The sequence below is a fragment of the Syngnathus typhle genome, linkage group LG19, assembly GCF_033458585.1.
Source record: "Syngnathus typhle isolate RoL2023-S1 ecotype Sweden linkage group LG19, RoL_Styp_1.0, whole genome shotgun sequence".
NCBI lineage: Eukaryota > Metazoa > Chordata > Actinopteri > Syngnathiformes > Syngnathidae > Syngnathus > Syngnathus typhle.
Window position 1 is genome coordinate 813572 of NC_083756.1, and position 16379 is coordinate 829950.

Below are 16379 nucleotides of genomic sequence, written 5' to 3' on the forward strand. Positions count from 1 at the left end.
TCTTTGTGTGTTGTGACATGTGGAGAGATTGACAATAAAGCTGACTTTGACTTTGACTTTGACTTTGCATGTGTTACTGTCATGATGTCTGTTTGCTTTCTGTTCCTGTCTTTGGTAATGTCACCCTGTCTTTTTGTTCCACGACTTTGTCGGTCAGTCCTGTTGTTGGTTTGTTGTTGGTTAAAAAAAAGAAAAATTAAAAAAATTTTGTACCCATGTATAATGCGCACCCCAGATTTTAGGACAATAAATTCGTTAAATTTTGCGCACTATACACGGAAAAAAACGGTAATTTATTGTCCTAAAATCTGGGGTGCGCATCATACATGGGTACAATTTATTTATTTATTTATTTATTTTTAATCCGGATATCATACCGGCCGCCATTACAGATGCGCTTTCTTTTCTGCTGTTCACTTCAAACACGCTCCAATACGAACACAATGCTCTCGTATCAGACGCTTGCTCGATCACCGGCTCGTTTGCTGTCACAATGTACCCTACATAAATCCGAAACATTTCTTCGCTATTGAGTTTGCTAGCGCATGCGCAGTGATACTGACCGGCAAAATAGCATCCCAAAGATGATCTTTTTTCTGAAATAATTTTACGTTTACCGACTTAAGTAGGAGTCAAAATTTGGGTGCGTATTATACATGGGTACAGGCTTTTTTCCAGCATCAACATGCCATTTTTAGAGTGCCTATTATACATGGGGGCGTTTTATACATGGAAAAAAACTTTAATTTGATTGTGTTTTGTTACGCAAGTATCAATTTATGATGAAAGGTACCTCTGTTGGATTTGGAGGGAGCATAGAAGCTTTGTATCCCAGCTGCAGCAGCATCGCCTCAGCAGCATTCCGTTTGGCCACCTTTTTGTTCGGCCCAGTTCCCGTGGAAACCTCGTTGTTTACCTTCACCTGAGTAACAAATGCGCGCAAACATTCACAATGGCTGGGAGGCGTCACTTTATCACAAGTCGGACCAAAATCTTTGCTTTTGACGTTCAGTTACTTTCAGTTTCCTTCTCCCGACTGAGCCAGCCACATAATTTACACTTTTCACAAAAAAAAAAAAAAAAAAAAAAAAAAAAAAAAAAGACACGTGAAGTGTTTGTTTTTCAGCGATCCCGAAACATTACATTTGTCGAGTAAAAATGTAAGCAGATATTTCCAAGAGAATATCAGATGTCATTATGTTATGCAAACAGACAATTACGCTATACAAATAACGTGAAAGCGGCCGGAGCCTGTTCAGGCTTCAGTGCGCTTACTCAAAGCATTCTGACATGCTCGTTAACGTCCTCGTTTAAACGCATCGTACGGGCCACGAGCGAGCCATAGTACTGTATTTTCCGCACTTTTAGGCACACTTAAAAACTTAAAATTTACTCAAAAAACCACAGTGCGCCTTATAATGCAGAGTGCCTTATATATGGATCAATTGATGAATTTGTTGATCTATACTGGTTGTACACAGCGCTGTGCCAAAATGTTTCAGTACGTTTTAGTACGACTAGCAAATTACAGGGTCACATCGCTTCCCAGCATTACGGCAACCGTAGTCAGGGGGCATCACTGAATAGCTGTTGTACCGCGAGGCTATATCATTTCAAAATGGGCTGTTCCGTTAATGTTTTCGAGTACGTTTACAGATCAATATCCAACAGAATCATAAATAAGCAGCACCAATGTGTTAAATCAGTCTTTAGTCGGTTCCGATCACTTTTATGGGAGAGTGTTTGAGAAACGTGACTGTTTACAGGGGGCTGCCACAACACTTTGCTGAGGCTCATGGGAGTCTGAGAGCTGAGGCTCATGGGAGTTTGCGGATGGCTAATGCTATAATGATGGCTGCTATACGCACAAGGCTATTTCATCTCAAAATAGGCTGCTCTGTTAATGTTTCGAGTAAATGTACGGATAGATATAGAAGGGAAACATAAGTAAGCAGTACCGATGTGTTAGATCGAACTTGATTCAGTTCCGATCATTTTATAGGAGATAGTTTGAGAAACGCGATTGTTTACAGAGGGCTCATTGGTTATTGGCTATTGGATGCATACCGCAACCCTAGTCAACCTCAGTTTGTTGCAGTATAGCTTCTATTTTATGCGCCTTTTAATCCGCTGCGCCTTATATATGAAATCATTTCTAAAATAAAGAATTCAATGAGGGTGCGCCTTTTTTTGCACCAAAAGGCGTACTGGATTATATGGAAAAATACGGTAAATGACTTGTAAACGCAATAATTCTTCAAAAAATAAACACAATCAGTCTATTAGAGGCACTTCAGACGAGGTGAAACATTTTCTTTTCCTTTCTGCGAGTCGCGGTTGAAACGCAACAAAAGAGACGTAAACAGACACTCTCTTCACTCCCTGTGACAGAGAACAATGAGGAAACTTAAGAAGAGAGTGAGCGGGCGACACAAAAGAACGCCACATACATTCACAGGGCCTCATGTGCGGAGAAAAGAGAACAGCTTGATGCTCTGTTGCACTTACGAGAGAAGGACCAGAAAAATAAATAACAATAATGATAATAATAATACCGTAATTTTTGGACTATAAGTCGCTCCGGAGTATAAATCGCATTTTGGGGGGCAATTTATTTATTATATTATTTATAATTTAACACCAAGAACAGTCATGAACGAGCAACAACAGGCTAACCGATAGGTATGCTAACGTGACGTAAACACAACCGAAGAGCCGAGAACGGCTCTGACGTAACATTCAGAGTTATTCAAAAAACTATTACATAAATAACACGTTAATAAAACCATCTATGTCACTCCAATTCATTAAATCCATCGATCGTCCTTTTTCAACAATGCCTGCGCGCCGGTGACGGCCCTTGCACTTCAAAATATTCCACAGGCCCATATAACGATATATAAATTAGATATCAAATAACTATTATATAAGCAATAGTATTATCAAACCATCTGTGCACTCGAAATCATTAAATCCATCGATCAAATTCCTCGTCCTTTGTCAACAACGCCGCGCGAGCGCCCTGACGTCAGCCTCGTCGTTATTCCACAGATGTAGTACCGTTTTTTTCCGTGTATAGTGCGCAAAATTTTACTAATTTATTGTCCTAAAATCCGGGGTGCGCATTATACATGGGTACAAAAAAAAAAAAAAAAAAATTTTTTTTTTTTTTAATTTTTTTTTTTTTTTTTTTTTTTAAGTCCCAATGATCGTCACACACGCAGGGAGGCAATGGGTCCCATTTTTATAGTCTTTGGTATGGTCTTAACTAGGCTGGATGTAATTTTTTTTGTTGGCGTTGATTTCTCCGACTGCCCGTAAACGCACCACCGCGCTTCGTGCGCGCACGGGACAGCAAACGAGCAGGTGATCGAGCAAGCGTCTGATACGAGAGCATTGCGGTCGCATGGAGCGTGTTTGAAGTGAACAGCAGAAAAGAAAGGCAAAGTGTTGTGAAATAAAATGCACAGAACGGATGCGCAAGACACGTCAGCTATATAAAGAGCGAGAGTTGTTTTCTTCCTATTAGTTTCAATTCACAGTTTAATTAGCAGTTTCAATCAGCAAATAACAAAATGCGTATTACAGGTAATATTTTATTTCACAACACTTTGCCTTGTTCCTTTCGTCTCTGCTGTTCATCCTAAAACACAAAGGCGCTCTTTAAGCAATGCGACAGTGAGCGCCCGGCGCGCTGCGGTTGCGCGACCGCACCAATTAAGCTCCCTGCGCAGTGCGCACTGAGGTCCACTTAAATTTTAGAAAGTACATCAGGACTTTAAAAATATCTTCTAAATTTCAGCGACGGCTCTGTCACAATAATCGGCCAGCCCGGTGCAGTTGGGCGGTCGGCGGCGCGCTACGGTTGAGCGTTCTCTCGCACGCTCTCTCTCTCGCTCTCTCTCGCTCTCGCACACACGCAAACCGGATATCATACGGAGGCCGCCATTACAGATGCGCAGAACGGATGAGCAAGACACGTCAGCTATATAAAGAGCGAGAGTTCAGTTCTCTACCTAAATCCGTATTACAGGTAATATTTTATTTCACAACACTTTGCCTTGTTCCTTTCTTCTCTGCTGTTCACTTCAAACACGCTCCATGCGCACGGAGCGCGGTGGTGCGTTTACGGGCAGTCGGAGAAATCAACGCCAACAAAAAAAATTACATCCAGCCTAGTTAAGACTATACCAAAGACTATAAAAATGGGACCCATTGCCTCCCTGCGTGTGTGACGATCATTGGGACTTAAAAAAAAAAAAAAAAAAAAAAAAAAAATTAAATTTTTTTTTAAAAAAAATTCATAAAAATTCGGTGCGTATTATACATGGGTACAAGCTTTTTTCCAGCATCAGCATGCCATTTTTAGGGGTGCGTACTATACATGGGGGCGCACTATACACGGAAAAAAACGGTATATAACTAGATTGTAGCCTTAACAAAGTACAAGGAAAGACGTGGGTTTGGTAAACGGCTCTTTATTTAACAAAACAAACTACCAGGCGTGTGACGGCGTGGACTTCCAGCCACAGAGGCGGAAGAAAGATCCATAGAACAGGACCGGGCGTGCGTAAAAGCCATGACCGAGCCCAATCCACCGTCCCCGCACAGCTACCCGGCCGAGCGCCGGCCCTCGACTTCCATCCACGGAGGTGAAAGAGAGCTTTGTAGAGTAGGACCGGGCGTGCGTAAGAGCCATGTCCGAGCCCCATCCACCGTGCCTGGACAGCCACCCGGCCGAGCGCCGGCCCCCCGACTTCAATCCACGGAGGTGAAAGAGAGCTCGGTAGAGTGGGACCGGGCGTGGGTAAAAGCCATAATAGTTTTTCAAACCTTCTGTGTCACTCCAAATCCTTAAATCCTTCAAACTCTTCGTCCGCCGTGTCACTTAGAAACAAAGCCGCTAATGATGCCGGTAGTACGTGGGGTCCTTCATCATCTTTGTCATCCCGTGATCAATCTTTGTCCTTTTGTAAACAACCGCCGCGTCGCGCTGCTGACGTCACTTGAAATTCAAATTACAGTAATCCCTTGCTTCATCGCGGTTTCACTTTTATTTTTGGAAAAGTTTTGAAAAAAAAACACATATAAGTCGCTCCTTATTATAAGGCACCCCCCCCCCCAAACTATGAAAAATCCCCGCTACTTATAGTCCGAAAATTACGGTAATAACATATGCGACTTGATGTGTGTTGTCATTATGTACCTGCATGATGAATTCCCTGCGTCGGGGCATCCCCCTCTCTGATAGAAGCAAATACTCAGGCTCTTTCTCCTTCTTGGCCTGCTGGATCTGGGCCAGGCGGCTGATGGGGTTCATGCCCTGGCCATAGTCGGGTCCCGTCTAGAGGACCAAATGACAGGAGCGTGGGATACGCAAGTCAAAATAAAATAATTGCCCATCCACTCAGGCTGGAGTACTACCTTGAGGATGGTCTTAGTGCGTTTCTTGTAATGTGTTTTGGGTTTTTCCACAACGGGGATGAAGGGAAGCTTCTTCAGGTCCTGCAGAACGGACAGCGCAGCCCGCTTCTTGGACAGCTTTTTGCTGTTGCCTTCGCCCTCAGCTGAGAATTCCCCAACGGTGACGCGGGTCAGGAAGCTTTTCATGTGCGGGGGTCCACTCTCCTTCAACACCTATGGCATATACACAAGTCCAAAGGGAGTTCCGCAAATGAAAATGTTGACTTGGTTCCAGATGTTTTTTCCCCCGGACTGATACACGAAACAGACTTGTGCGTCTTGCATATGTGTACAGAGGCTTCCGCGGATCCATGTGCATGCGTGTTTTGGTCATGGTGTGTGTGTGTGTTGGGAAGCGTGTGCAGCGCACTCTGCAAGCAGCTACACCAGGTGGTCTAAAACATCTGCTCTCAATGGTCACAGTGCTACCCGCCCATATACTCATGTTATTCATATACAAGACACACACGCACACACACACAGGCACTGACGTACAAGAACACATTAAGAGTAACATGCTCCTAGATGACGGTCTCTAGTGATGAGGACTCAGTTTCCTTCCTCTAGCCTCTGGTCACCTGGGAGACCTAAAACAAACACCGGCTGGCGTTAGGTCATGCTTCTGCAATCACATCTACTTCCTGTGAAGTACCAGAGCTGGGTTTGTGTGTGTGTGTGTGTGTGTGCGTGCGTGCGTGCGTGCGTGCGAGCGAGCGAGAGAGAGAGAGAGAGCGAGCGAGCAAGCGAGCGAGAGCGAGAGAAACAGGTGTGGCTCTGAAACATTGAAGGAAAACAAACAAAAAAGAAGTGAGAATTAAGTTGAACACTAGCACAGTTCACCTAATCAGTGTTGTTGTTGTTTTTTTTCGAGCAGTGTTCATTAACCAGGATGCCAACAGCTCCTTAATCAGAGCACAATTTGTGGGGCTCACAGTGCAAATTGTTGCAATCAAACAAAACTGCAAACGGCTCATTTCAACCCAGTGAACTGATTAAAAGCGATAAGTGGAACCATGAGCATTTTGTCGGATAGTTGACACAACAACACAGCACAACGCAGAACAGCACAGGCTAATTCTACGCCATTACAGGAATTGAGGCATAATGTCCCAATAATTGCCCATTCAATAAATAAGTGCATGCTGTTTGTTTTTGGTTAAGAAAATAAAATGACGCTAATGGAGGCCGTGGCACCAGTTCAACGTGAAAATGGAAGGAATGGGCAAGACTAAATTCTCCAAAAGTAAGATTTAAAAAAAAAAAATCTTCAATTCGGACTCAATGTGGTTATACTTAACAAAATACCTCTCATATCTATTCTAAACGGCGTGACTGCCAAGCACTCGAGAGCATGGCCAGTCTGTGCTTTCTATCAGGTTTTTTTTTTTTTCCTGTCAGCATTCTTGTACAATGAATACACTTTATATAAAGAAGCATGTTGCACAGAGAGGCCTTGGAGTACAAAACTAATAATTTAAGAAATACATGTAATTGTTTCTAGCACACGCTCTGGGGGAGCGAGAATTTCTTTTTCCGTGGAAAAATATTTTTTACAAACCCCTAAATGTCTTCAGAAAACACTGAAACATTTATTACATGTTCCCTTTGGAGGACTGGGGGAAAAACATGATCTGCCATGGCGCCTAGAGGGATCCGAGCATATTTCAGGGGTGGCCAGCCCCCCATCGAGCTCTGCCACGGATTACACTCATTTCTAAGTCACACTTGCAAATTTCTAACAGAACGTAGGCCAGCCAGAGCTCCTCAGGTACAATAGAAGAGAAATACGGCATGGATAGGAAGCTAAAATAAAAGTAGGGGTCCGGCAAAATGAAGAAAGACTCTTTTGTTTGATGACTGGTGGATGGACAAGCCTTAGGGGGCGAGGGGGTTGTAGCTTCTCGTAAGATGGGTGGTTCTTGGCTAAGTCTCTTGTGTCCCTCTTTGGAAAAAAACTGCCTCCGATCCAACAAACAAGCTGTGATTTATAGATCGGGTTCCTCTTTGATGCCGACATCTGCTTGATATTGCCTGACAGGAGGATTAAATGAGCCAACTGGCTCGGAGGGTGGCGGCGACCCACATCGTCGCGGAGGGATGGGAAATCAGGCGCTGGCTAGCGGTGACTCACGGCTAATTTTGCGAGGGAAGGAATGAGATGTGAAAACATGGCCACTGCTGTGAGAGGTCTGCACCTGAAAGATGACCAGGGACACTGAAGATGTGAAAAACGAATTGTGCCGCCTTTCCGTGTTCTTCAGGCAACTGAATGCGACTCAAGGCGTGAAAATGAAAATTCCACACAGTGACAGATAATGAATCACACCAACACGAATTTAGCCATCCTTGTGTATTAATAGCAATTCCGGGAAGAACGCCTATGTTTGATGAGCAAATGTGTTTCCAACAAAAAGAAAAACGGACAGGCGGCAGGAGGGCTGGCCAGGATAACTTTCCTAACTCATTAGCAGGAAACACCAAAGAATTAGGTGTTGCTTCCTTCCCTACTTATCACCTATATAACCATCGCTTTCCCAACTACCGTAATTTTCGGACTATAAGTCGCGTTATTTTTTTTCATAGTTTGGGGGGGGGTTGTCTTATAAGAAGCAGCGACTTATGTGTTTTTTTTCAAAAATTTTCCAAAGAAGAAAAAAAGTGAAACTGTGATAAACGAACTGCGATGTAGCAAGGGATTACTGTAATTTGAATTTCAAGTGACGTCAGCAGCGCGACGCGGCGTGCCGCGGCGGTTGTTTACAAAAAGGACAAAGATTGATCACGGGATGACGAAGATGACGAAGGACCCCACGTACTACCGGCATCATTAGCGGCTTTGTTTCTAAGTGACACGGCGGACGAAGAGTTTGAAGGATTTAAGGATTTGGAGTGACACAGAAGGTTTGAAAAACTATTATGGCTTTTACCCACGCCCGGTCCCACTCTACCGAGCTCTCTTTCACCTCTGTGGATTGAAGTCGGGGGCCGGCGCTCGGCTGGGTGGCTGACCACGCACGGTGGATGGGGCTCGGACATGGCTCTTACGCACGCCATGTCCTACTCTACAAAGCTCTCTTTCACCTCCGTGGATAGAAGTCGGGGACCGGCGGTCGGCCAGGTGGCTGTCCAGGGACGGTGGATGGGGCTCGGTCATGGCTTTTACCTTTTACGCACGCCCGGTCCTATTCTATGGATCTCTCTTCCACCTCCGTGGCTGGAAGTCCACGCCGCCACACACCTGGAAGTTTGTTTTGTTAAATAAAGAGCCGTTTACCAAACCCACGTCTTTCCTTGTACTTTGTTAATGCTACAATGTAGTTATATACTAAATCTGTGGAATAACGACGAGGCTGACGTCAGGGCGCACGCGCGGCGTTGTTGACAAAGGACGAGGAATTTGATCGATGGATTTAATGATTTATAGAGTGCACAGATGGTTTGATAATATTATTGCTTACATAATAGTTACCGTTTTTTTCCATGTATAATGCGCCCCCATGTATAATACGCACCCTAAAAATGGCATGTCGATGCTGGAAAAAAGCCTGTACCCATGTATAATACGCACCCAACTCAATAGCGAAGAAATGTTTCGGATTTGTGTAGGGTACATTGTGTCACATTGTGACAGCAAACGAGCAGGTGATCGAGCAAGCGTCTGATACAAAAAAACAAACAATATTTGACAATAACACACCATCAAGGATTGCACCATCGCATCAAACGATGTGTCGTCAATTATGAATTTTACTGACTGTGTTGGGCAGGATGGCTGAATGCGATGCGCGATCGACAACAAACAAGAAGAAAGGTGATTTCAAGTTTTATTTCGAGGGAGATTTGTCATGTCTCGTCCCCAGTTTTGCTATGTGTCTAGGTTGCCATAGTTTCTGTTCGCGCCGCCCCTCCCTTCCTGTGTCACCTCAATCAATGTAACCGCGCTAACCTGCCTCGTGTTTCGTGTTTTGTATTTAAGTCCTGTCTGCCCCTCGCTCTCGGTCGGATCATTGCATGTGTTACTGTCATGATGTCTGTTTGGTTTCTTTTCCTGTCTTTGGTAATGTCACCCTGTCTTTTTGTTCCATGTCTTTGTCAGTCAGTCCTGTTGTTGGTTTTGTTAGAGAGTTATGTTAGTTTACCAAGTCTGTGTTTTGAGTTCCTCCAATGAACCCTGGTCCAAGCTGCACTTGGTCGCCCTGTTCCTTTCCACACTCCATCCGTGACAAGATTTTCGTCAAAAATTTTGTACCATGATTTTCTTAAAAAAAAATAAAATAAAATTGTATCCATGTATAATGCGCACCCCAGATTTTAGGACAATAAATTAGTTAAATTTTGCGCATTGTACATGGAAAAAAACTGTATTTGATATCTAATTTATATATCGTTATATGGGCCTGTGGAATATTTTGAAGTGCAAGCGCCGTCAGGGGCGCGCACCCATTGTTGACAATGGACGATCGATGGATTTAATGAATTGGAGTGACACAAATGGTTTTATAAACGTGTTAATTATGTAATATATTTTTTTCTAATAACTCTGAATGTTACGTCAGGCCTGTTCCCAGCTCCTCGTTTGTGTTTATGTCACGTTAGCATACCTATCGTTTAGCCTGTTGTTGCTCGTTCATGTCTGTTCTTGGTGTTGGATTTTGTCGAATAAATTTCCTCCCAAAATGCGACTTATGCTTCGGAGCGACTTGTATATATTTTTTTCACGTTATTGTGCATTTTATGGCTAATGCGACCTATATTCCGGAGCGACTTTTAGTCCGGAAATTACGGTACTCCATCGAGGTCTGAGGAGGGGAAAGGAGAGATTCAATGGCAGCAGGAAGGGAGGAGGCATGCAAAATATACCGAGCCTCTCTTGTTTTTGGCACCTCGAAGTGGTGAGGAGAATGGGCGATGAGGGACAACTTATTGGATACGCAGGGCTCGAAACTAACGATTGCCCGATTGCCCGGGGCAAGTAGCGATGGCAGACGGGCAAGTAGAATTTTTCCTCACTTGCCCGAACTTGCCCTGCCATAATACCATGTTTTCAAGCTGTAAAAAGACGATTTTGTGCATAATTTCTCGCAACTTCTGCCGCTTATGGTCCGACATTTTGTTTTCTAGGGAGCGGTTAGTTTCTCGTGTAAGTCTGCAATACATTGATAACGGCAAAGCGCTTCGTAATTAAATGCATGCTCCCTCGTCCCTGGCTCTTCTGCGCCTGCGCACCAGCAGAGCTTGTTTCCGTGTCGGGCAAGTAAAAATCCACTCCAAAAAAATTCGGGCAAGTAAAATTTTGTTTCGGGCAAGTAAAATTTTCTCCAACTTGCCCGAGGGCAACTTGGGCAAAAAATAAGCTTCGAGCCCTGATACGTCAGCTGAAATATGGTGAAAAGCCAAAGAGAACAGTTAGATGTTAGAAAAATGTATATATATGTTATCATGCGTTCTCTAGTCGATGCTTTACCGCAATATTACCGCAATATTACTGCAATATATGCTTGCTGTTTGGCCTTGCTGTACCACAGAAGAAAGAGAGATTACAGCTGGGTCAGACAGGTTGAAGCTGACAACTCAGCAAAATGATGACATCTACCAAGACAGTTCCTTTTCAACAAAGAATGATCGCTGATCACTCATGTTTCCTGATTTCATCACAGGCACAAAGAATGATCGCTGATCACTCATGTTTCCTGAATTCATCACAGACACAAAGAATGGTTTCTCGTACTCTTTCTCACACTGTTCCATATCGATATGTAACACCTTGTGATTTTTCTTCTTACGAGACAAAGCCCACGTGCTTCCCTCCTCCCCTTTTAGAGGGCTTGTCTCATTCTGTGGGTAGGGCAAATCCAAATAAAAAGAGCAGCACTGCATACAGATAATTAGTGTAGTGAGATTGTTGTGAAGCTTTCTGTACTGCACTCCTCGCGAGAAAAGACTTAATATTCCGTCTCACTTGTGGTTTGTTTGCTGTTGCTCTTCTCTTAATAGTTATTCAGTCAGCGAATTAAACCTGACAGAAATTGGGGGCTCGTTCCGGGATCTCGACACACCTGGCGGGTCCAGCGGACTCTTCGACGCAGGTGAAAATCCTTGGCCAAGGTAAACAAAAGCCCTTTGACGGGACTATCTCGATCAGTCCGGCTGGACACCGGGAGGGTTGACGAGATCTTCCGAGGAGGAGAATCAGCAGACCGTGAGTAGGAATATTAATTCTACTAAAAAGGAATGAATGAGCTGTGACAAGAGGTCACTTAATACAAGCGGTGACAAGAGGTCACTTAAGAAATGAATGAGCGGTGACGAGGTCACTTAAAACGAGCAGTGACAAGAGATCACTTAAAGACCTTGAAAATTCTAGACCCTATCAAGTGCAATTAGAAACAGTTATATTCCGCAGGGGCGGTGTGGAGCCCCCTAGCTTTCAAGCTAGTTAAATTCCGCAGCAGGAGGGGCGGACTCCTCTGTTATTAAAAAATAAGTGTGGTATGCTTGTGTACGGTTTGACTGAGAGTGATCTCGTTTGAGCGCTCCTCTATATAAACACACAGGATTGTAAACAGTGGCTTTGTGTGGGTGCAGAGGCAAGAACTCTCCGCTCCCTTCGGGGAGGTGAAAGGAGACTTACCACACATCGAATTTTTTAAACCACTGTCCTGTGAATAAAGTTGGTTTTAGGACACTGTAGGTGCCATTCAAACTACCAACTCCAAAATTTAGAAGAATAAACCATGGGAAATTTAAATAGTAAGCGAAAGTCCCTACCCCAACATGAACTAAAATGCAAAGATTGGAAAATAATTGAAAGGCAGGATCCCGACCGACTTAAAAAAGGTTTCGATAAATGAGTTAAAAAATATAAATTTGAGGGAGAACTAGAAGCAGTACAAGAGCGGGAAGCGAAAACACATGCTACAAATTCAAAACTAAAGATCATAGCGAAGTTGTATTCGCAAATACATGACACACAGAAAATTGAGGAGTCACCTCCTTATGGGTTGACGGACAGAGCCACTAGACAGAAAAGCCCGCTTGAAATTGATTGGTCAAAGGAAATCAGAGCAAATTATACAAAAATAGGGAGAACGAAGCAAAATGATAATGAAACCTTTGATGAGTATCGAGTGCGCATGACAAAAGTGTTTAAAACACACAGTGGACTGGTGGAAGATAATGCGCCTCAAGGTGCTTATCAACAGCAATTAAAAAATGCCATCCACGCAGGGTCCAGACCAGCAATACAAGGCTGGGAGATCAAACATTATATAGGCATGAACACCGGAACTTTGGAGGAATACATAAATCATGCCCTTCATGCGGAAAAAGTAGTAATAGACAAACAAAAACGAAAACAAATGAAAGCTTCAAAAGACACTTTTTTGGTAGACCAGGATAGTGACACTTTTTACCAAAATACAGGCAGAGGGTGGAAAAGCAAAAGAGGACGAGGAGGATCAAATAGAGGAGGCTCCAAGGGCCACTGGAGAGGGTTTGTACCTTATAGTGAACGAGAATGTGGGAATTGCGGAGAAAACGGTCACATGGCACGTGACTGCACAAATGAACAAAGACAGTTATGACTAGGCCAAAATCAAATCAAATCAGGTTTCCATGTAATGAAGTGGGAACCTGGCTACCAAAATTAAAGAGAAATTAGCTTAAATATATAGGAGATATTTATGTTAAAAGGATAAAGTAGGATAAAGAAACACTGAAGTTAAAACTGGCTAAATAAATGGAAAAGAATTACAAATAGCTTCTAAAAGTAAAATAAAGAATAAATCTGACAAGTAAGACGAGCAAAAAGGTGTTCTTAGTGGGATCTATGTGGTCTTATTAGGGGTGTAAATCGCGGGTTTTGTCACGATACGATATATATCTTGTCCGTTGAGCCATATTTTCCTTGGAATCCAAAGTGCTTCCAAACGAATGACTTGAAGCCTAAAGGGGAGCAAATTTCTTCGTCTTTTTGGACACTAGCCATAGCACCAGCCCAGGAGCCGCGTACTTGTTGTCGACTCCCCTTTCACGTGCGTGCTCTGCTCACAACACAACACGCGCAGTGCGCTCCCGGAAAGAAGAAGCAAGCAACAATGAACTGGATTTCAAAATAAAGTCGCGTCTAATGTCCGAGGTCAAACACGGCGATATAAATCGATGTTTACGTTTAGCATCGATGCCAATAAATCGTAGAGCATTATATCGATTAATCGATGTGTATCGATATATCGTTACTAGGGGTGTAAATCGCGGTTTTTGTCACGATACGATATAATATCGATATAAAGAACTACGATACGATATTTGCCGATATCTTAAACCCTGCTGCGATTCATTCACGATATATCGCGATATAGTGCTCTACGATCGATTTTTTTTTTTTTAAATAAAAAATATAGAACAATATCCTGATTTATAACAATTCATACGCAAAATCAACAAGGTACTGCAAATTCTTTATTTAGGAAATTACAAGAGTATTGTAGTATACAAATTGCTTACTTTAACACTGAACTTTGATGTCGTGTTTTTTCTTTAAATGTGCGGCGAGATTTGTGCTCCCTGAATATTTGATCACCGCATGGCAGGATTTACAAACTGCACGTGTCTTGTCCGTTGAGCCATCTTTTCTTTGGAATCCAAAGTGCTTCCAAACGAATGACTTGAAGCCTAAAGGGGAGCAAATTTCCTCGTCTTTTTGGACACTAGCCATAGCACCAGCCCAGGAGCCGCGTACTAGTTGTCGCCTCCCCTTTCACGTGCGTGCTCTGCTCACAACACAACAACGCCGGGCGCACTGCTCCCGGAAAGAGGAAGCAAGCAACAATGAACTGGATTTCAAAATAAAGTCGCGTCTAATGTCCGAGGTCAAACACGGCGATATAAATCTATGTTTACTAGGGGTGTAAATCGCGGGTTTTGTCACGATACGATATAATATCGATATAAAGAACTACGATACGATATTTGCCGATATCTTAAAGCCTGCTGCGATTCATTCACGATATATCGCGATATAGTGCTCTACGATCGATTTAATTTTTTTTTTTTTTAATAAAAAATATAAAACGATCTCCTGATTTATAACAATTCATACGCAAAATCAACAAGGTACTGCAAACTCTTTATTTAGGAAATGACAAGAGTATTGTAGTATACAAAGTGCTTATTTTAACACTGAACTTTGATGTGGTGTTTTTTCTTTAAATGTGCGGCGAGATTTGTGCTCACTGAATATTTGATCACCGCATGGCAGGATTGACAAACTGCACGTGTCTTGTCCGTTGAGTCATCTTTTCTTTGGAATCCAAAGTACTTCCAAAGAATGACTTGAAGCCTAAAGTGGAGCCAATTTCCTCGTCTTTTTGGACACTAGCCATATAGCACCAGCCCAGGAGCCGCGTACTAGTTGTCGCCTCCCCTTTCACGTGCCTGCTCTGCTCACAACACAACAACGCCGGGCGCACTGCTCCCGGAAAGAGGAAGCAAGCAACAATGAACTGGATTTCAAAATAAAGTCGCGTCTAATGTCCGAGGTCAAACACGGCGATATAAATCGATGTTTACCTTTAGCATCGATGCCAATAAATCGTAGAGCATTATATCGATTAATCGATGTATCGTTACACCGCTAATGTTTACCTTTAGCATCGATGCCAATAAATCGTAGAGCATTATATCGATTAATCGATGTGTATCGATGTATCGTTACACCCCTAATCGTTACACCCCTAGGTCTTATACGTATGTTGTGCGTCATCCTTTTGTGCTGGTGTGTGTGTGCGCGCAGAGGATCCTCATGAATGGGTGTGTGTATGAGTGCGAGTGAGATGTGTGTCCTATGGAAGAAATCAGTAATGGAGAATGTTCAGGAGGCTGTTGAGGAATAATAGGGCAGTAGAGAAAATAAGACGTGTGTGGCAGAAAGTGACTAGAACGGTGGATTGATAGGACGAGAATAAGAGACAGCAAATGTTGTGTAGAGGACAGTGAAAGATGTTGATGTGAACATGATGGAGGGGGCAACAGCAAAGTTGGCCTGCCCTTTGAGAGGGCGAGACTGATAAGTGTGCCTGCGCTCGCGCGTAGTCGCGGGGCTGTGCGCTTGGGCCTTTGCTATGCTCGTGTGGGCGGTGGGCCGGCATCATGGTTGTTGCAGGAAATGGCCAGCCTGTGACCAATCAACATTGATGCTGCGCCCCCCCCTCGCACGAGCGATGCTGTGGCTGCGGGCGAAGCTGGGAAAGTGTGAGTTTCTCAGAGAATGTTTGAATATTTGAAGCAGGGTGATGCTTAAGGAAGATGTGACAATATTTGCATGAAGGATAAAAGGCACTGATGAGAAAACAAAAGTATAACCAAAACGTCAAAATAGAGGATGACGTTTGCGCAGCGTTGTTTGTTTGTATTGTTTGTGAGCTGTGTCTCTGCTGTAAGTTTTTGTGTTGTCTGTGTGCTGTCAGTGTTATGTGTTAAAATTGGCTAATGTAGGTGCACAAAAGAATTTGCTAGACTGTAGTCTATCTGATTTGCACCGCAAAACAAAAGCAATTTTGTGAAAATAAGAAGAAAAGGCAGGCAAGCAATTTTTTGTGGGCAGAAACTGGTCCACACTGCATTAATGCCTAGCCCTGATGAAATAAAATTTGAAAGATGGAAAGAACTTGCTTTCTGGAATTGGATGAAGCAAAATTATTAAATAATATTTCAAAGCTAAATTTAGAAGAAATAGTCAATTGGTTGTGTCAAGACTACACAAGTTTTTACATTTGAGAATAAGAGAGTAATTGAGTTAGTTAAAGTTAAGAGACAACAACAATTGACTATTACATTAATTTACTGGCGGTTATTTTGTTGTTTTTTATCTTTTATCTTGATTGGTTTGACACCTGGAAGGATGAAAGGTTAGGATG

General features: G+C 43.0%; 1 protein-coding gene across 6 annotated transcripts in view; it reads right to left on the reverse strand.

Moving 5' to 3' along the window:
• The window catches only part of stau2 (staufen double-stranded RNA binding protein 2), an 85164-nt gene that overhangs the window by 26619 nt on the left and 42166 nt on the right, over window positions 1-16379 (reverse strand). For all 6 annotated transcript variants that reach the window (XM_061265921.1, XM_061265923.1, XM_061265922.1 and 3 more), the window contains 3 exons: window positions 5425-5637; window positions 5207-5344; window positions 794-922 (listed from right to left, as the gene is read on the reverse strand). In XM_061265921.1, coding sequence (XP_061121905.1) covers window positions 794-922; window positions 5207-5344; window positions 5425-5637 — 480 coding nt within the window. The remainder of the gene's footprint in view (window positions 1-793; window positions 923-5206; window positions 5345-5424; window positions 5638-16379) is intronic.